This window comes from Emys orbicularis, chromosome 14 (genome assembly GCF_028017835.1).
Source record: "Emys orbicularis isolate rEmyOrb1 chromosome 14, rEmyOrb1.hap1, whole genome shotgun sequence".
Classification (NCBI taxonomy): domain Eukaryota; kingdom Metazoa; phylum Chordata; order Testudines; family Emydidae; genus Emys; species Emys orbicularis.
This window is the reverse complement of record NC_088696.1, coordinates 43,360,566-43,376,339: the sequence shown is the minus strand read 5'-3', so window position 1 is coordinate 43,376,339 and position 15,774 is coordinate 43,360,566. Positions and strand designations below refer to the sequence as shown.

General features: G+C 48.5%; 1 protein-coding gene across 1 annotated transcript in view; it reads left to right on the top strand.

The window, feature by feature from the left end:
- HYDIN (HYDIN axonemal central pair apparatus protein) overlaps window positions 1–15,774 on the top strand; it is a 383,856-nt gene that overhangs the window by 188,356 nt on the left and 179,726 nt on the right. Inside the window, 2 exon segments of the mRNA XM_065416810.1 lie at window positions 2,137–2,280; window positions 4,455–4,768. Of these exon segments, the coding sequence (XP_065272882.1) occupies window positions 2,137–2,280; window positions 4,455–4,768 (458 nt within the window).

Here is a 15,774-nt window from a genome sequence, read left to right as displayed (position 1 = left end):
CAGGACTAGAATAGACTCCTAGTCCTTCACTGGAGTGATGACAGTTTATAACAGTTGAGGTTCTGCCCCACTATACTTTAAATTAGGTTGACAAGAGAAACTGTCGTTTCCTACTTTCTCTTCAGGTCCAACTCTGCTCTCCACACTATTGATATATGAACTGTTGTGTTAACGCATCTCCATTCTTGCCAGTTGCATTTCCCTCTGTATTCATAAGGATTCGGAGACATTCTTAAGCAACTGCTGTGTTAGGAAATGTAACTCTCATACACAGAGCAGTTCAGTCCCACTCATCTCTGCAGCCAGATTCCTGCATCTTCATCCCCTGTCCTGCAAGATATCAGCTGATGGGAAGCAATTTTCCCACCTCACTCCTGCTTGTTCATCCCTATTCTCTATTCACCACAGCCAGCAATGTTGCAGAACAGCAGACTTCTCAGACTTCATTGTGCCTCGACCCCCTTCTGACAAAAAAAATTACTACAGGACCCCAGGAGGGGGGACAGAAGCCTGAGGCCACCTAAGTCCCGCCACCCTGGGGGTGGGGAATGCAAAGCCAAAGCCCCACTTCTTCAGGCCAGGGGGCCCAAGCCCTCAGGCCCAGCAAGTCTAAGCCAGCCCTGGCGACCCCATTAAAATGGGGTCACGACCCACTTTGGGGTCCCAACCCACAGTTTGAGAACCACTGATGTAGCCCATGCGAATGAGCTGTTAGAACTCAACATTCCGGTTTAATTTGGTGCCATCCAGTTGTTCCAGCTGTCTCTCTGCATTCGGTTTGGTGCCACACACTCTGATTTATTGGCTGTAATGACACTATCGCTGCTTGAGATAAATACATTTAGTTTCTCAAACACCATCTACTTTGTAGAAACTGATCATAAACCTTAGAGAGATGCCAGGTTTAAACAGGAACAAATAGGCTAGATTGGGAACCTGCCGACTGTTTGGTTTTATAGCAGAGAGGACAGAAAACACTTTGCCACCTGAGCTATGCAGGATCCTAGCCTAGTGCATATGCAGGAAACATTTTCTTTCTTGCTTGTCTTTCTCATGCAAGTAGCCCCATTGACTTTAATGGGATGCCTCAGATCAGTAAGGTTGGCAGGATTTACTCTGTGAAGAAAAGCCCTTTGTGCCAGTTAGACTGAGAAAGATTCACTGTCTATTAGTTAAAGTATAGGACTTGGAGTCAGGGGACCTGTGTTCTGTTCCCCACTCTGCCACTGCACTTTCCTGTGTGATCTTGGTCAAGTCATTTCACTTCTTTGTGCCTCTACTTCCCCATCTGTAAAATGGGGATAGTAATACTTCCCAGCCTCACATGTTATGGTTTGTAAAGTAAATGCATTTGAGGGAGAAAAGGGCTAGAAAGTATTAATAGTGATAGAGCTGGTCGAAATTTTTCAAACTTTGCCAATTTTGGGTGTGTGAGAAAATTTTGAAATTAGAAAAAGAAAAAGAAAAGGAGGGGAGAGGGAAGGGGAGAAATTGACAAAATTGTCATTGAAAAGTTTCCCCAATTTTTGACCAGTTATACAGCTGGTCATAATGGTTTTTGAATTTTGATGAAATTTCAAATTGGAACATTTTGAAAATTGGGGAAAGGAACCCAGGAAGAAATGAGAAAAAGAATAATAGATACCAAGGCCAGAAAGGGACCACTGTGATCATCTAGTCTGACCTCCTAAATACCACAGGCCAGAGAATGTTCCCAAAATAATTCCTAGTGCAGATCTTGTAGAAAAACATCCAATCTTGATTTTAAAATCAAATCACCATGACCCTTGGTAAATTGTTCCAATGGCTAATTACTCACTTAAAATTGTATGCCTTATTATCCTTATTTTTTCTTGTGACATTGTAGAAACACAAAGCTATACCCTGCTTCATTCAGAAAATGCTTTATCGTCATCCTAACAAAGCCGGCATTGTCATGTCCACACAAAGCTTTGATGAGGCATGTTGGACTTTGCTCATGCCACAAAAGCTGTAGAAATGAGCTGCTGTGCTGTGGCGGAGGATTGAACTCTCCCTTCCAGGCCCAGCTGCCTGCCTGCAGCCCAGTAGTCCTAGTGGGCATGTGCTTGTCTCGGGGTTTCTCTTCCTTTCTCACATAGCTTTGCATCTACACAGCACCCCAGTGATGTCCTGACTTCGCAGTATGAACCTCTGATCTTAAAGAACATCTCCTCCCTGCCACTCAGCGTTCTCCTGTCCCTACAAGCCCCCTTCTTCCTCTGTGATGCAGACCAGCAAACACTGCCTGCAGAGGCTCAGGTAAGCAGACTGCAGGTTTCTTGCAAAGCTCCTTGGTGTGTTTGTGTCTGAGGAGCAAAGAACAGATAGGCTTCCAAGGGTAGCACTGAGATCAATTCTATATGATCATCAGCGTGTTGGTCTGAGTTAAATCTGAAAGCAAAGCAAACTATTGGATCATCTGACACACACATTTCTGGGTTTTTGAAATACACTTGGGCTAAGGTAGCTGTTCTGAAGGCTAGGAGGGTTGAGGAGCGGCAGAGTAATGCCTTCTTTTGGTGCTTGTGTAACACCGACCGACCCTGGTCATCAGCAGGCAGGATCGAACCTGGAGCATCTGGAGCTTAGGGCATGAGCCTCTACTGCATGAGCTAAAAGCCATGTGGCTGTTAGTTAAGGCTGTAGAGCAGATTCATTTATCTCTGTCTCAGTGGTCTTGGTGCCACTAGATGGGACGGAGCACCACACCCAGGAGGTGTGTGGGTTACACTTGGAGGGAGGGGGAAGGGCATGCTTGGGGGAGAGGGCGGAAAGGGGTGGGGAAGAGGCAGGGCAGGGGCGAGAAGAGGCGGGGTGGGGGCAGAAAGAGGTGGGGTGTGGACTTGGGGGAAGGGGTGGAGTTGAGGCAGGGCTGGGGGCGGAGCGAGGGTGGGAAGAGGCGGGGTGGGGGCTTGGGGGAAGGGGTGGAGTTGAGGCAGGGCTGGGGGCAGAGCGAGGGTGGGAAGAGGCGGGGTGGGGGCTTGGGGGAAGGGGTGGAGTGGGGGCATGGGTCGTGGGGGGGGGTTGAGCACCCCCAGGTAGAGAGGAAGTTGGCGCCTATGATCCCAAGGCTGGTGTATAGGCTAAAATAACAGGAGTACTTGTGGCACCTTAGAGACTAACAAATTTATTAGAGCATAAGCTTTCGTGGGCTACAACCCACTTCTTCGGATGCATATAGAGTGAACCATATATTGAGGAGATATATATACACCCACATACAGAGAGCATGAACAGGTGGGAGTTGTCTTACCAACTCTGAGAGGCCAATTAAGTAAGAGAAAAAAAACTTTTGAAGTGATAATCAAGATGTATAGGCTGTTCAAGGGAGGCTGTTGCTCCAGTTTGCTCAATATCACTACCTGGCCAGGAGCACTCCCCTTGCCTAGTAGTTCTGGTAGACTGCCCTTGCTCCGGCTCCTGCCCTAGTCCATGCCTGTTTCACGCTAGCCAGCCCCTGCTCCAGCCAGCCGCCTCGTGTTCTGACACGCCTGTGTAAATGATGAGCAATGGAGTTACACGGAAGTAAAACCAGTGCAGGTGAGATCAGAATCAGGCCTGCCTACTCATCACACTTGCCACAGTATTGCATGAAATTGCCACATCGTTTCCTGGCAGGAGATTTTCTCCTTGGTTTGAGTTGGGCAAAGCCATTGGAGCTTGAGGTTTTGCAAACCTCAGACTAATTTTGGGGTTGACAGAATTAGTTTGAGTTCCTGACCCTTTTTCTTGACTCATGTTTCCTCCCCCCACCCAAATGGATATTCACTTACAAAACCAGGAACATAGGGAATCCTGTGCTGTGTATTAGTGATAGGGGAACGACTCCTCGTATCTAGGACTTCGTGGTTACCAATTTGCTGCAAACAGTAGCCACTTAATAGTGACAACAGAGCTAACCCTCAGATCCTCCTGCTCAAAAAGCACCATCCCCTAGAACTTCAGTTGCAGGAGATGCTCTATAACTATTAACAGTACAGGGCTTATGACACACAGAGGAGCAGTTCTTATTTTATACAGTTTTATATAGGAGCAATAGTGACACACAAATCACAGCCAGTTCACAATATGCTGTCTTTATTTCTTCCATTGGCTTTTTTTTTTCTCTGTACTGTTTGCTTTTTTTTAGTCTCAACATGAACCCAGCAATGTACTGGTTAGTCAAAACTTTGAGGGGTTCAAAATTCAGCAAAACTTTCTGCTGGATTGATGCAATGCAGAGGAATGTGTGTGAATCTGAGAAGGTCTGAAACGCGACTCATTGTGGGCTGATCTGCCAGACACTTAGACATGCTATAATGAGGCTCAGAGATGGATGGGCTGAGATGCCCGCGGTTTTTTCATGGATTGTCAATGTGTGTTTGTGCATTTCACACCATTGGACTGGTAAAGTTCAGTCCAACAGTGATTAATCCCTGTCTGTCTCAATGCAGCCCAGGACACTAGAGACCGGAGAGGAGCAGCATCTCTCCATCAGGTTTGACCCTTCCTACAGAAAGGATTTGAACACCCGGGTTGCAGAGGAGGTCCTGACTATCCGGTATCTGGAACACCCTCATGAGGACCAGGTCACCCTTCGGGGTGAAGTGCACTTCCCAAACCTCCACTTCCAGACTATGGATTTGGATTTCGGCTGCATCTTGAACGACACCGAGGTTGTACGTTACATCAAAATGACCAACTGCAGCCCGCTTCTCGTCAAGTACCACTGGTCCTTCCTGATGGACAACTATGAGAACCAGATAAGGTAGATGTGGCATTGCCTTATCTATTATCCTTGGAGCTTTCCTCTTTCTTGTGTTAGTGTTTTGTTCCTTCGTGAAACCCAAGACTCTTTGCTTGGAATTGGACTGATTTGCTTTCAACTTCCTCCATTTGGAAATAGTTCCCGCTGTCTCTGCTCTGACAACCTGCCAGTCTGACTGGGCGAGGCTAGCTGCATGAAAGCCAGATGAGGTGTTGGGAGGTTGTGCTGGGGAGGCAATATCCATCCTGCTAAACCAAGGCCACGATAGGAGTTGGCAGAGGAGTTTGCAGCTGCTTGTCTAATCGATGGACTCAATCGCAACTGAAGCCCTTTCATATCATTTGTGGGAGGTGTTGGGGCCAATGGATTCACAAAGCCCTATATCCCATAGTTCTGCCCATGCCACCAGCCTGTTCATGACAGTGCAGTGGCCCAAACTACTGCCCCTCCACTCCACTGCCAACCCTGGTGCAGCCCTGGTGGGGGTGTAAGGTGGTGTGGAGGGCTTTATCAGGCCTCCTGGCCCAGTGTGGGATTCTGCCCCTAGTAGGGCTTTTTTTCTAACCTATTAAAGTGCTTATCACATGCACTGAACTGTTGTTAAAAACCACCTGTAAAGGAATTGTGAGTTCTGTAGCTCAGCCATAAATGGTCTCTGGTCAGCTATCAGTGTTGTCTGCCTGAATGTCCTTAGGGAATCAGAACTGCTCAGCTTTGTTTTGAGGGTCCCCAAGCCAAGGAAAATGGGTTGATCCGTCAGAGCACTTCTGTCAATACTTTCCCAGCTGCTCTCCCCAGCTCAGCACAATACACAAGTAGGGTTTGGGCAGTTATTCTAATTACAGTAGTAAATGTTTTTTTCGGACTTCCCCAGGAAACCTAACAAACTTAACCGCTGGGTATTGATGTGCTGCCATTCTGAATAACATAGACCATCAGTAACCAATTTCACTTAGGAAACTGGGGTCTGGCCCACAGGAGGGACCTTTCGGGAAGTAGAGGAGATCAGATATTGATACTTGGAGAGTTTGGGGAGTAAACTCAGCCATTGAAGTTCATGCCCCTTGCAGAATCAGGCTAGCAAGGATCCCAGGATAGAGAAGAGTGAGAAAAGGCAGGGAAAGCAGGTGGAATACGGTGGGCAGGGGAAAAGGCATGGGCTGTTATAGCAATGCTTGGTGGCTCCAGTCATCTCCAGGCAAATTAGATTAATGTTTAATTACAAGCTAAAGAGAGACTCTAATCTTGGTTATTGAACAGTGGTTATACATTTTAGAGTAAGGTAAGTGAGATAAGCACATTACTGTGAAGCCAGCATGGAATTAATTTAATCTGTGACCATTCGCTGGCTGAGTGCCTAGGTAGCTGTTGTTATGTTTTAAATATCATTGCATTTTTGGAAACACAAGGCCCAAATCCGCTTCCAGGTTTTAATGACCCGTGTCCCTTTAAATCCTGTTCCATTGAGTCTGAGCCTGTGATGTGCAGAGCGCCTCCTGCTGGGTGCGGAGTGCATTCAGCTCCTACTGACTCCACAGGCAGTTGAGGGATCTGGGCACCTGGCAGGATGGGGCCCTATGCTCCAATGGGCTCTGGCTTTTTCCTTTTCTTGCTTGTTAATGCGATGGAATTTAGGAGAGTGGCTCGTTCTCTGTTCTGCTCTGCGTGTTAATTAAGCAGCAATGTACTCTCTATGCGTCCCTCAGCAGACACTACATGACTCTCCATGGCAGAATTGAGCTAACACCTCAAATTCCTCATTAAGTGGCCAGTCTCAGAGCATCGTCTCAGATATTTCTATTCTGCATTAAACACTATTGGTATTGTACAGGCTAAATAATCATGTGGTGCTAACTCGGCCTGACATTGTGGTAGTTAAACACCAGGTTCCATGAATTGAAATCAGTGTAGTTTAGCCATCTGTCTACCCATCCACCCATTGCCAACCACTGGCGTATTTGAGTCTCATGGAGATTAACATGTCCATTTTGGCTGGGAGAGAAGATTGTGTCTTTATTTTTATTTCCTTTGGATGGACAGGATCCTGCAATCAGATTTTTCTTCTTTTAATTCATTTGTGCCTTTTATTTTTCTTCTCCTTCCCTCTTGCTTCTCTATTACCACTCTGAACAGAGCAGCAGATAAGCAGCACATGCCAAATCATTCCTGCACTATTACCCATGGTTCCAAAGCTCAGTCCCCTTCTCTGTCTTTGCTCGGCCAGCTGCCTCTATGAGTCATTGAGCCTGGCATTTATTGTTCTGTACCCAGGGCCGGCTCCAGGCACCAGCCGACCAAGCACGTGCTTGGGGCGGCACCTTGGGGCAGGGCGGCACTCGATTTTTTATGGTTTTTTTTTTTTTTTTGGATTCGGCGGCACGGCGCTCGGAGGGGAAGCGGGGGCTTCGGGCGGCGTGGTGCTCGGAGGGGGGGCGGGGGCTTCGGCCGGTGTGGTGCTCGGAGGGGGGGCGGGGGCTTCGGGCAGTGCTCGGGGGCGGGGCTTCGGGCGGCGTGGTGCTCAGAGCGGGGGCGGGGCTTCGGGCGGCATGGTGCTCGGAGGGGGGGCGGGGCTTCGGGCGGCACGGTGCTTGGAGGGGGGGCGGGGCTTCGGGCGGCGTGGTGCTCGGAGGGGGGGGCGGGGGCTTCGGGCGGCATGGTGCTTGGGGGGGCGGGGCTTCGGGCGGTGTGGTGCTCGAGGGGGCAGGGTCTTGGGGGGGCGGGGGCTGGCGCGGCGTGGTGCGGTGCTCGGAGGGGGGGCGGGTGCTTCGGGCGGTGCGGCACTTGGAGGGGGTGGGGCTTCAGGTGGCATGGTGCTGGGGGGGGCGGGGATTTCGGTGGCGCTCGGGGGGGGGGGGTACGGCGGGGCGGGGCGGCGCTCTTCTTTTTTGCCTGGAGCGGCAAAAAAGTTAGAGCCGGCCCTGTCTGTACCTGTGTAGTTATAGATGGACCTGAAGCAAAATCCCAGATCCAAACATCCCTGACCATTGTGTTAGATCAGATCTAAATCCAGGTTTTGCAGAAGACCCCTAATAAAATACTGGGTTGAAACAAAACTCCAGAACCATACTTAGAACCTTGAACTTTATGTTAGGATGGGGCTGGGTCCAGGTTCAAATCTTGTGTTGTATTTCTTGTCAAGTTTCTCATGAATTCCCCTGGACTGTGGACAGAAGGCTGATTTGTATTCAGAAGGGGATGTCAAACTCCACAACCCCCCCACCCCCATTGTTTGGAATCCTCTATAGACTGAAGAAGCAAAACTCAAAGGATGTACATGACTTTCTTTTAAAATAACTGGCTAGATCCCTTTAAGCAGGTAGTGCTCCCTCCCTGCTTCTAACAGAGCACACACCTTGGATAGTCTCCAAACTTACCTGGTTCCTAAGGTTTCCCTTCTTTGTTAAGTTAAATAACAAGCCTCAACTTTCTCCAGGTTTCAGAGTAGCAGCCGTGTTAGTCTGTATCCGCAAAAATAACAGGAGTACTTGTGGCACCTTAGAGACTAACAAATTTATTAGAGCATAAGCTTTCGTGGGCTACAACCCACTTCTTCGGATACACTGCTGTTCCTGAGGTTTATTCCTGCATGACTCCTCTGCCCCAGTATCTAGTTCCCTCTTGCCTGAGAGATACAACTTTTTTAACCACCTGATTTAGAGCTAAAAGGAACCACCAGATCTAGCTGCCAGGTGAGTCAGCAGAATGGTTCTGCATCTCTGTGTGTGGTCTTACCAGTGTCTGAATGCCATACATAGAACATCTTCCCTTTGCTGAACTGACATCTGTAGAGAACATGAACCCCTTGGCTAGAGGTCATTCTTAATGGAAAGTACCTAAGGGCCTGATCCAGTTCTTACTTCCGTTCAAAGTTTGCTGTGTTAAATATATAGGATCAAACTATGTCAGCCTTCCCTCTCTGGCTAGGATTTTCCCAGCCAATTCCTTTTAACAGAATAGGATCTTTTTTCCCTCCCTGATGGGGCTTCCTGTGGTGTGAACACCTTCCAGTAATCCTCCTTGCTCTCCCCCCATAACCTGGTGTGCCACATTACAAGGCCCTGCAATCCACATTTCAGCCTTGATGCTGGCATGAATCCTTTGTTCCTTTTTAATTTTCTTAAGGAAAAAAAAAGAGAAAAAATATATGCAATGAAAAACAAGACAAGGCAAAAATGCAACAGTAATGGACTGACAGCCAATGAATAGAAAAATATTAACACAAGCAGCAGTAATATACATTGGAATCCACAGAATGACTTCATGGGGAAAGGACTCTGATACGGGAGAGCCTGAGATAAATGACAAGGGCATTAAATCCTTCTCACCCTTTTCCCCCATCACTGCTGTTATTTGTTATTACTTTCTCTGTTATGTCTTATTTGGACTGTAAGCTACCCCGTGGACACCTGCAATGCTGTATAAATAATACTAGTAATGAGTGGGATACGGGCAAATGAATGCAGGTAGAAATCCTGGAATAAATCTGACAACAGAATACATTCTTTAGCGGTGTTTGTCTCTCCTGTCAATGGAGGAACAGTTTGACAGATTGGTATGATAGAAAAATGGTCTTTCATTTCCTATAGATGGAGCTTCATGTAACTAAGGCTCTGGGCTTCAATCGACCTTTTCTTCTGATGTGCCAGTCTGAATATCATGAATGTCAAGAGAAAAGAACAAGTGTCTCTGTACTTGTGAGTGGCTTATGAGTGTCTCTGTACTTGTGGACAGATATTAGGTAACTTGAGACGATGTCATCAAACAGAACATATGGGCAGAGCACAAGTCTATTGCAGCTTTGATACCAGGCTCCCCAAAGAAGATTAAAAATAAATAAAATATGAGTGCTCAAAAAGGAACCAGAGCCAGGAGCAAGTAAATCTGTGTCACTGCCGAGCTTATCTTAAGACATAAACGCAGAGAGCTCAATACTGGGAGGAGAGGGGAGGGTTATTTGCTGTTTCTCAGTGTCTTTGCAAGCCTCCCTCTCTGTTTGGGTTCATCTTCTTAACGCGGATCAGTTTGCAGTATTCTGCACCTCCTTCCTCTCCAGTGCTTTGCTGCTCTCGGAATAACTGGGATTTATGGCATGCATGTGCCATGTAGACTTATCACTGCTCCCCTTCTGTTTGAGTGTCCAGCACTATAACTGAAGTTTGCGGTCCGCTCACTCTCTAGATACTGAGGGCCAGATTCCGATCTCAGCTACACTTGTGCAAACCTGGGGTAATTCCATCGGGTTCAGCACAACTGTGCAAAAGAGATCAAAATCTTCAGAATGATTCAGTGGGAGGTGTGACGGGTTCAGTCACAGAGATCCCCTTGGGACTGTCACCTGATGTGCTGAAATTACCTCTGAGCCTGTTTTCCCTGCTAGCTTGGGACTTCCAGAACCCTGTCTTGTTGAGCCAGACACACTAGCCTGCTGCAAACACAGACCCAGGGTCAGGTCCACGCTTCCAAAGCTGCAGCCTTAACTGAAAACAGCTTAGAAGGTTACCTGTAACCGCGGGGCCACACGCGGCAGGCAGGCTCCCCCATCGACTCCGCGTACTCCTCTCGTGGAGCAGGAGTACCGGCGTCGACGGCAAGCACTTCCGGGATCGATCCGGGATCGATTTATCGCGTCTAGACAAGACGCGATAAATCGATCTCAGAAGATCGATTGCTTACCGCCAGACCCGGAGGTAAGTATAGACGTACCGTTAGATGTATGGTGACTTTTCTCGTCTCTTGTGCCAGTGACTACTGCAGACACTGCAAGTGACGGGAGAACCAGTTGAGCCAGAGAGAATTAGACTTTTTTCTTTGCTCTCTGAATGAATTTCTTAATGGTTATTTTATATTTGAAACTTCAGTACAATTCCACTGCAGACTGAAATTTCCCACATGTAAATGCCGCTATCCCTGTATTAAGTAGACGGCTGTTGCTCATTCTCTGTTTATATAAGACTGAAACTCAGGGGCTGTGCTCTGCATGATTCTGACTGGGGTAACACTATTGGTTATTTATGAAACAATGTTGATTTCAGCTGTTGGGAGCAGTGTGCTGTGGTATCTATCAGGGCTGAGCTCAGGCATTGGCATCGATTTAGGAATCATTGCTGTCTCTTTCCCTTCTTTTTTCTGTCTGCGCACTAACTACATGTGCTGTCGATGAAATCTCTATGGCAGGATATGGTATTTGCTTCTGTTTGCTCATTGACCTTCCCCTGTTGTGTGAAGCAATGACACTGAGGGTATCCCAATCTTCCAGACCTGCCCTGTCTTATTTTCCAAGTGGTTTCTTTCCCTCTCCCCACTTCGTCTTGGTATCTCCTGCAGTATGTGCCCCAGTACTATAAATCGCACTGAGTATTTGGTGCTGGAGAGCTACTCAGATCCTCTGGCATCATTCTGTCCAAGAATGCTGTTCCCTTCATTATTGATATTCTTTCATCTTATTCTGGTCTACTCTATTCTGGTTTCTATATCACACCTATCACTGTACAAAGCAACAGAGGGTCCTGTGGCACCTTTAAGACTAACAGATGTATTGGAGCATAAGCTTTCGTGGGTGAATGCCCACTTCGTCGGATGGAGCATAAGCTTTCGTGGGTGAATGCCCACTTCGTCGGATGGAGCATAAGCTTTCGTGGGTGAATACCCACTTCGTCGGATGCATGTCATGGGCATTCACCCACGAAAGCTTATGCTCCAGTACATCGGTTAGTCTTAAAGGTGCCACAGGACTCTGTTGCTTTTTACAGATCCAGACTAACACGGCTACCCCTCTGATACCTATCACTGTAGTATCTGAGTGCTATTAAAGGCTTAGAGATGGGGTCTCAGTTTGGGAGTGTTTGAACCTGAGATTTTGGTTCTGATTTATGTCTAATCAAAAGTAAATACACTTTAAAAAGAAATAAGCAGTCCTGAGTGGGCAAGGTGCACCCTACAGCACCTACCATCAATGGTTTGCCATCTAAGGACTGCCTCAGCACAGCCCAGGTAGCCTGTGAGCTCAGACAGTACCATCATAGCACAAGGCAGTATGGCTGCAGATCCCTATGGATAATTGTGACTTCGAACCAATCCTCAAAGGTATTTTAGGTACCTAATTCCCATTGATTTCTATCTGAATTGGGTGCCTGAAATACTTTTGAGGATATGGGGCTTAGTTCTGTTGAGATGGGCTCAGGAATCTTATACACTAGACCATTGAAAAATAATCTTCCTGTTGCCATCAAGTGTTCTCTTTCTTGGCTCATCCCAAGAAAGCGACACAGATGCTCTTGTGACTTACTTCTGTTAACACTGTGGCTTTTCACCCCAGAGGTGGTAGCCTTTGGTGGGTGAAGTGCTCCCTGTATAGTGTGCATCTCAGTTTGTTTGTAAAGTACCTCAGGATCCTATCAGATGCTTTTAGGGCAGGTGAGAAGACTATCACAGTCAGAGAGAATATTCACCATGAAATTCAGCCATGTGGTTCCCATTCAGAAGGGATCTACCAGTTATGTGCTGGAGCTCTGTCATCCACATATATTAATGAGGAAGCAGGAGGTGGGCCCAGCTCAGAGCAGAAGTAATACCCAAATTTAGTCCAACAGGCATGCAGCATAAGGCAGAGATACTGATGGGGCTGACCAATGAAGGAATCAGCAGCACAGGGGAACACAAGCTACAAGATAATTGCTAGATAACCTTTGTGACAGAGAGTAAGGGAGGAGTTAAGGCTTGTTGGCTGCTGCTTTGAGTGAGTCACCCAAAGTGGCTGGTACTACGTACCAATAGCACCGGAGCAGAGAGAGCTCAGTACAATACATTCAGCTTATACGAGTGCTTTTGGAAATTATAAATGCCATTCCCCTAATTGCCACAATTTAGCAATTCATTTTCCCCACCATGTGCCATTTCCCACATACTAGCATTTGTGCCGCCTGTCATTACTCCTGAGGGCATTCTGCACCAAACAATTACAAATTCTGCACACAATATTTTAAAATTCTGCAAATTTTATTTGTCAATAAATAAATGTGGAGGCTTCAGCCTGGCAATGGGAGCACAGGCACAGAGGTGGGAGATCACCCTGCAGCCCACCCCTCCAGACACAGATTCGGTGGTGAGGCTGCACCCAACCCTGACACAGGGCATGGGCCAGACCTGCCCCAGAAACACCCCAGGGCCCTGCCCCTCCATGCCAAGCACACTAGATGTAGGCAGGCAGGCTCAGCCCAGCAGTGTGGAGGGGGCTTAGTGTGAGGCGATCCAGGTGTGGGGTGATAGGGTTCTGTGTGGAGCAGTCTGGGTCCAGGCAGCTTGGGAGGGGCCTGGGTGTGGAGGATCTGGATGAGCGGGCTCGTGGGGGGGTACTGGGTGCAGAGGTACTGGGACTCTGCAGGGAGTCCAGGTGAAGATGGTTGGGGCTCGTTGGGGGGGGGTCTGGGTGTGGAGGGCTCAGTGGTGGGAGTGGGTGCTGGCTTCATGGGGTGCGGGTCTGGGTGCTGGCTTGCTGTGGCTCAGTGGGGCGGGGTCTGGGTGCGGGGGGCTTGTCGGAGTGCTCCATGTGCAAGTGGGGTGGCGGTCTGGGTGCAGGGGTGGGGTCCGGAGGCAGGGAGGTGGGGCTCAGTGGGGGGTCAGGGTGCAGGGGGACTCTGGATGCAGAGGGTGAGGCTTGTCGGGGTGTGGGTTTAAGGTGCAAGGGGCTCGGTGGGGGAGGTTCTGGGTGCAAGGGGTGAGGTTTGGTGGGGCAATCTGAATATGAGGTGGTTCCAGATGCACGGGGGTTGGGCGGATGGGGGAGCATCTCCCTGTGCAGTGACCCCTCCTCCCACATCTGAGGAGCGATGGAGGCAGGAAGTGGAGGGGTGTGGAGCTTCCTGCAGCCAGAGAGGTTTCTGGGGGTGGATCTGACCTAGCCGTGGCCATTCCTTGCAGGGGAAGAGGAAGTCCTGTCCTCCCCAGCCCAGCCGGGAAAAGCAGCTGGGTAGAAGCCACTGGCTGGGGCATCCCCAGCCCTCCCCTCCAGTGATTTACCTCTCTGCTAGCTGCTCCTGGCACCTGAAACGATGCACCCACACTGCTGGGGAGCGACACTTGACCGCTCTTGCGGATTCCCTTTGCTTCCCCATCAGAAAGTCATTTTCTGTGGGGAAGCAAAGAAATCTGCAGGGGACATGAATTCTGTGCACACGCAGTGGCGCAGAATTCCCCTAGGAGTAGTGTCATGGAACCTACCCATGCAAAGAGTGTTTAAAAGAAATCAGGTTTAGACTTTAAAATGGTGGTCTGTGATGTCATGGATTATTTAAATGAACAAAATGTTTTGAGATACAGGGCCAGAAGCTGAGCTGATGAAAAACAGCATAGCAACATCAAAGTTAATGTTGCTATGGCAGTATACACCAGCTAAGCTCCCAGTTTGTATGAAAGACCCTATCAAAAATAATCTTTTATTTAGCTATGTCACTTATCCATCCTGGAAAATACTAAACTCTCACCTTAAGAGCTGCCTTTATTGTTTTCCCTCTAGCTCAGTGGTCTCCAAACTATGAGGCGTGCCTCCCTATGGGGCACAGAGGAACATTCGGGGTGGTGCATGGTGGGCCTGGGCCAGCCCCCACGGAGAGTAGGGGGAGGGAGAGCCACCCAGCCCTGCTCTGCCCCACCTATCCCCATCCCTGCTCTGCCTCTAGCCCCTAGCTCCTCTCCCATCCCCAGTTCCGCTTCCAGCTCCGCCGTCAGCCTAAGCTCCTCTGCTGAGCCGACTGTGCGGAGGGGGGAGAATGCAGACAGATTCCATTACTGGTAATGGGGGGTGCGACAGGAAAAGTTTGGGCACCACTGCTCTAGCTGTATCGCAGAAGCATTGATTTCCATGCTGCTGTTTGAAGCAGGTATATTGTCCTTGCCAAGGGAGAAAACAGGGAGTGGTCATTAGGATTCATAAACATTGGGAAAGCCTATTAAAACATCCCAGCTGAGACCTTCAGGGCTTAGGGGATACATTGCCATTAGTCTACAGATTTTTGTCTTGGTGGGGTAGGCAGCTGGATGCAAAGAGAGAAGACCCTTCAGCTCTTTAAAGCAAAGGGGCACAGAGAGTGTAGCCATGGGAGAGGGTGACATTTGTACCCATAAAAAGGCAAGGCTCAGACAATTGTCTCCTGGCTGCAGTCCTGTAGTAGTGAGCAGTGTTGTGCACACAGTCCCTGAGGCTCATAGCACCATTCCTTCTGCTTTTATCAGACAGCAGAGTCCTGTAGAAGAGGGCACCAGCTGGGGAAAAGGAAACAACAGCAATCAGGTCTTGCGTTGTCCTTAAAGGTCTCTCAGCTCCTCCTCAATCCCACCTGCAGCTTGCGGTGTAGAGCACAGAGAAGTGAAAATACCTTCCCCTGCCTCAGAGGAGTCTGCTCAGCCAGGGTGGGGAGCTAGTCAGAGGAAGGGCTGTCAGGCAGCAAGCGTTCCCTGAGGATGACACGTTCTGCAGACCAAATTCAGCCTTGGTTTAAATGCTGCATCTCCATTGACTATAGTTGGGTTCTGCCTGTCATGCTATTTATTATTGTTATTAAATGTCTTATGTGCATTGGGGTAGATCCTGAAGGGCCCACTGGGGTTCAAGGCCCCATTGTGCTCAGGGCTGTATGTCCTCTTAAGAAGATGCAATCCCTGCCCCAAAGAGCCTATGATGTGAGTTTGACACTAGGTAGCTACTAGTCTGTAGTCTAGTTAGTACCTTCACAGTGAACATGTAGAGCTGTGAGGGACCAGGGGAATTCCCCACATTGCAGATATTAGCAGAGAACTGATTGCTCTCTCTTATTAACTGCCATCGGCTGCTGTCTGCTGAGAGCAAAAATACACTAAGCAGAAAACAAAGGCACAACTGTTGTGCAGTTTCTCATTCGCCAATCTGGTGTTCACAGAGGAGGATTGCCAGCAGCACGGGTGGAAGAACTAACGTGCTTTGTCGGTTCAAGATCCCTGCAGTGATAATTTTGACGATGTCAGCATGGTTCTTC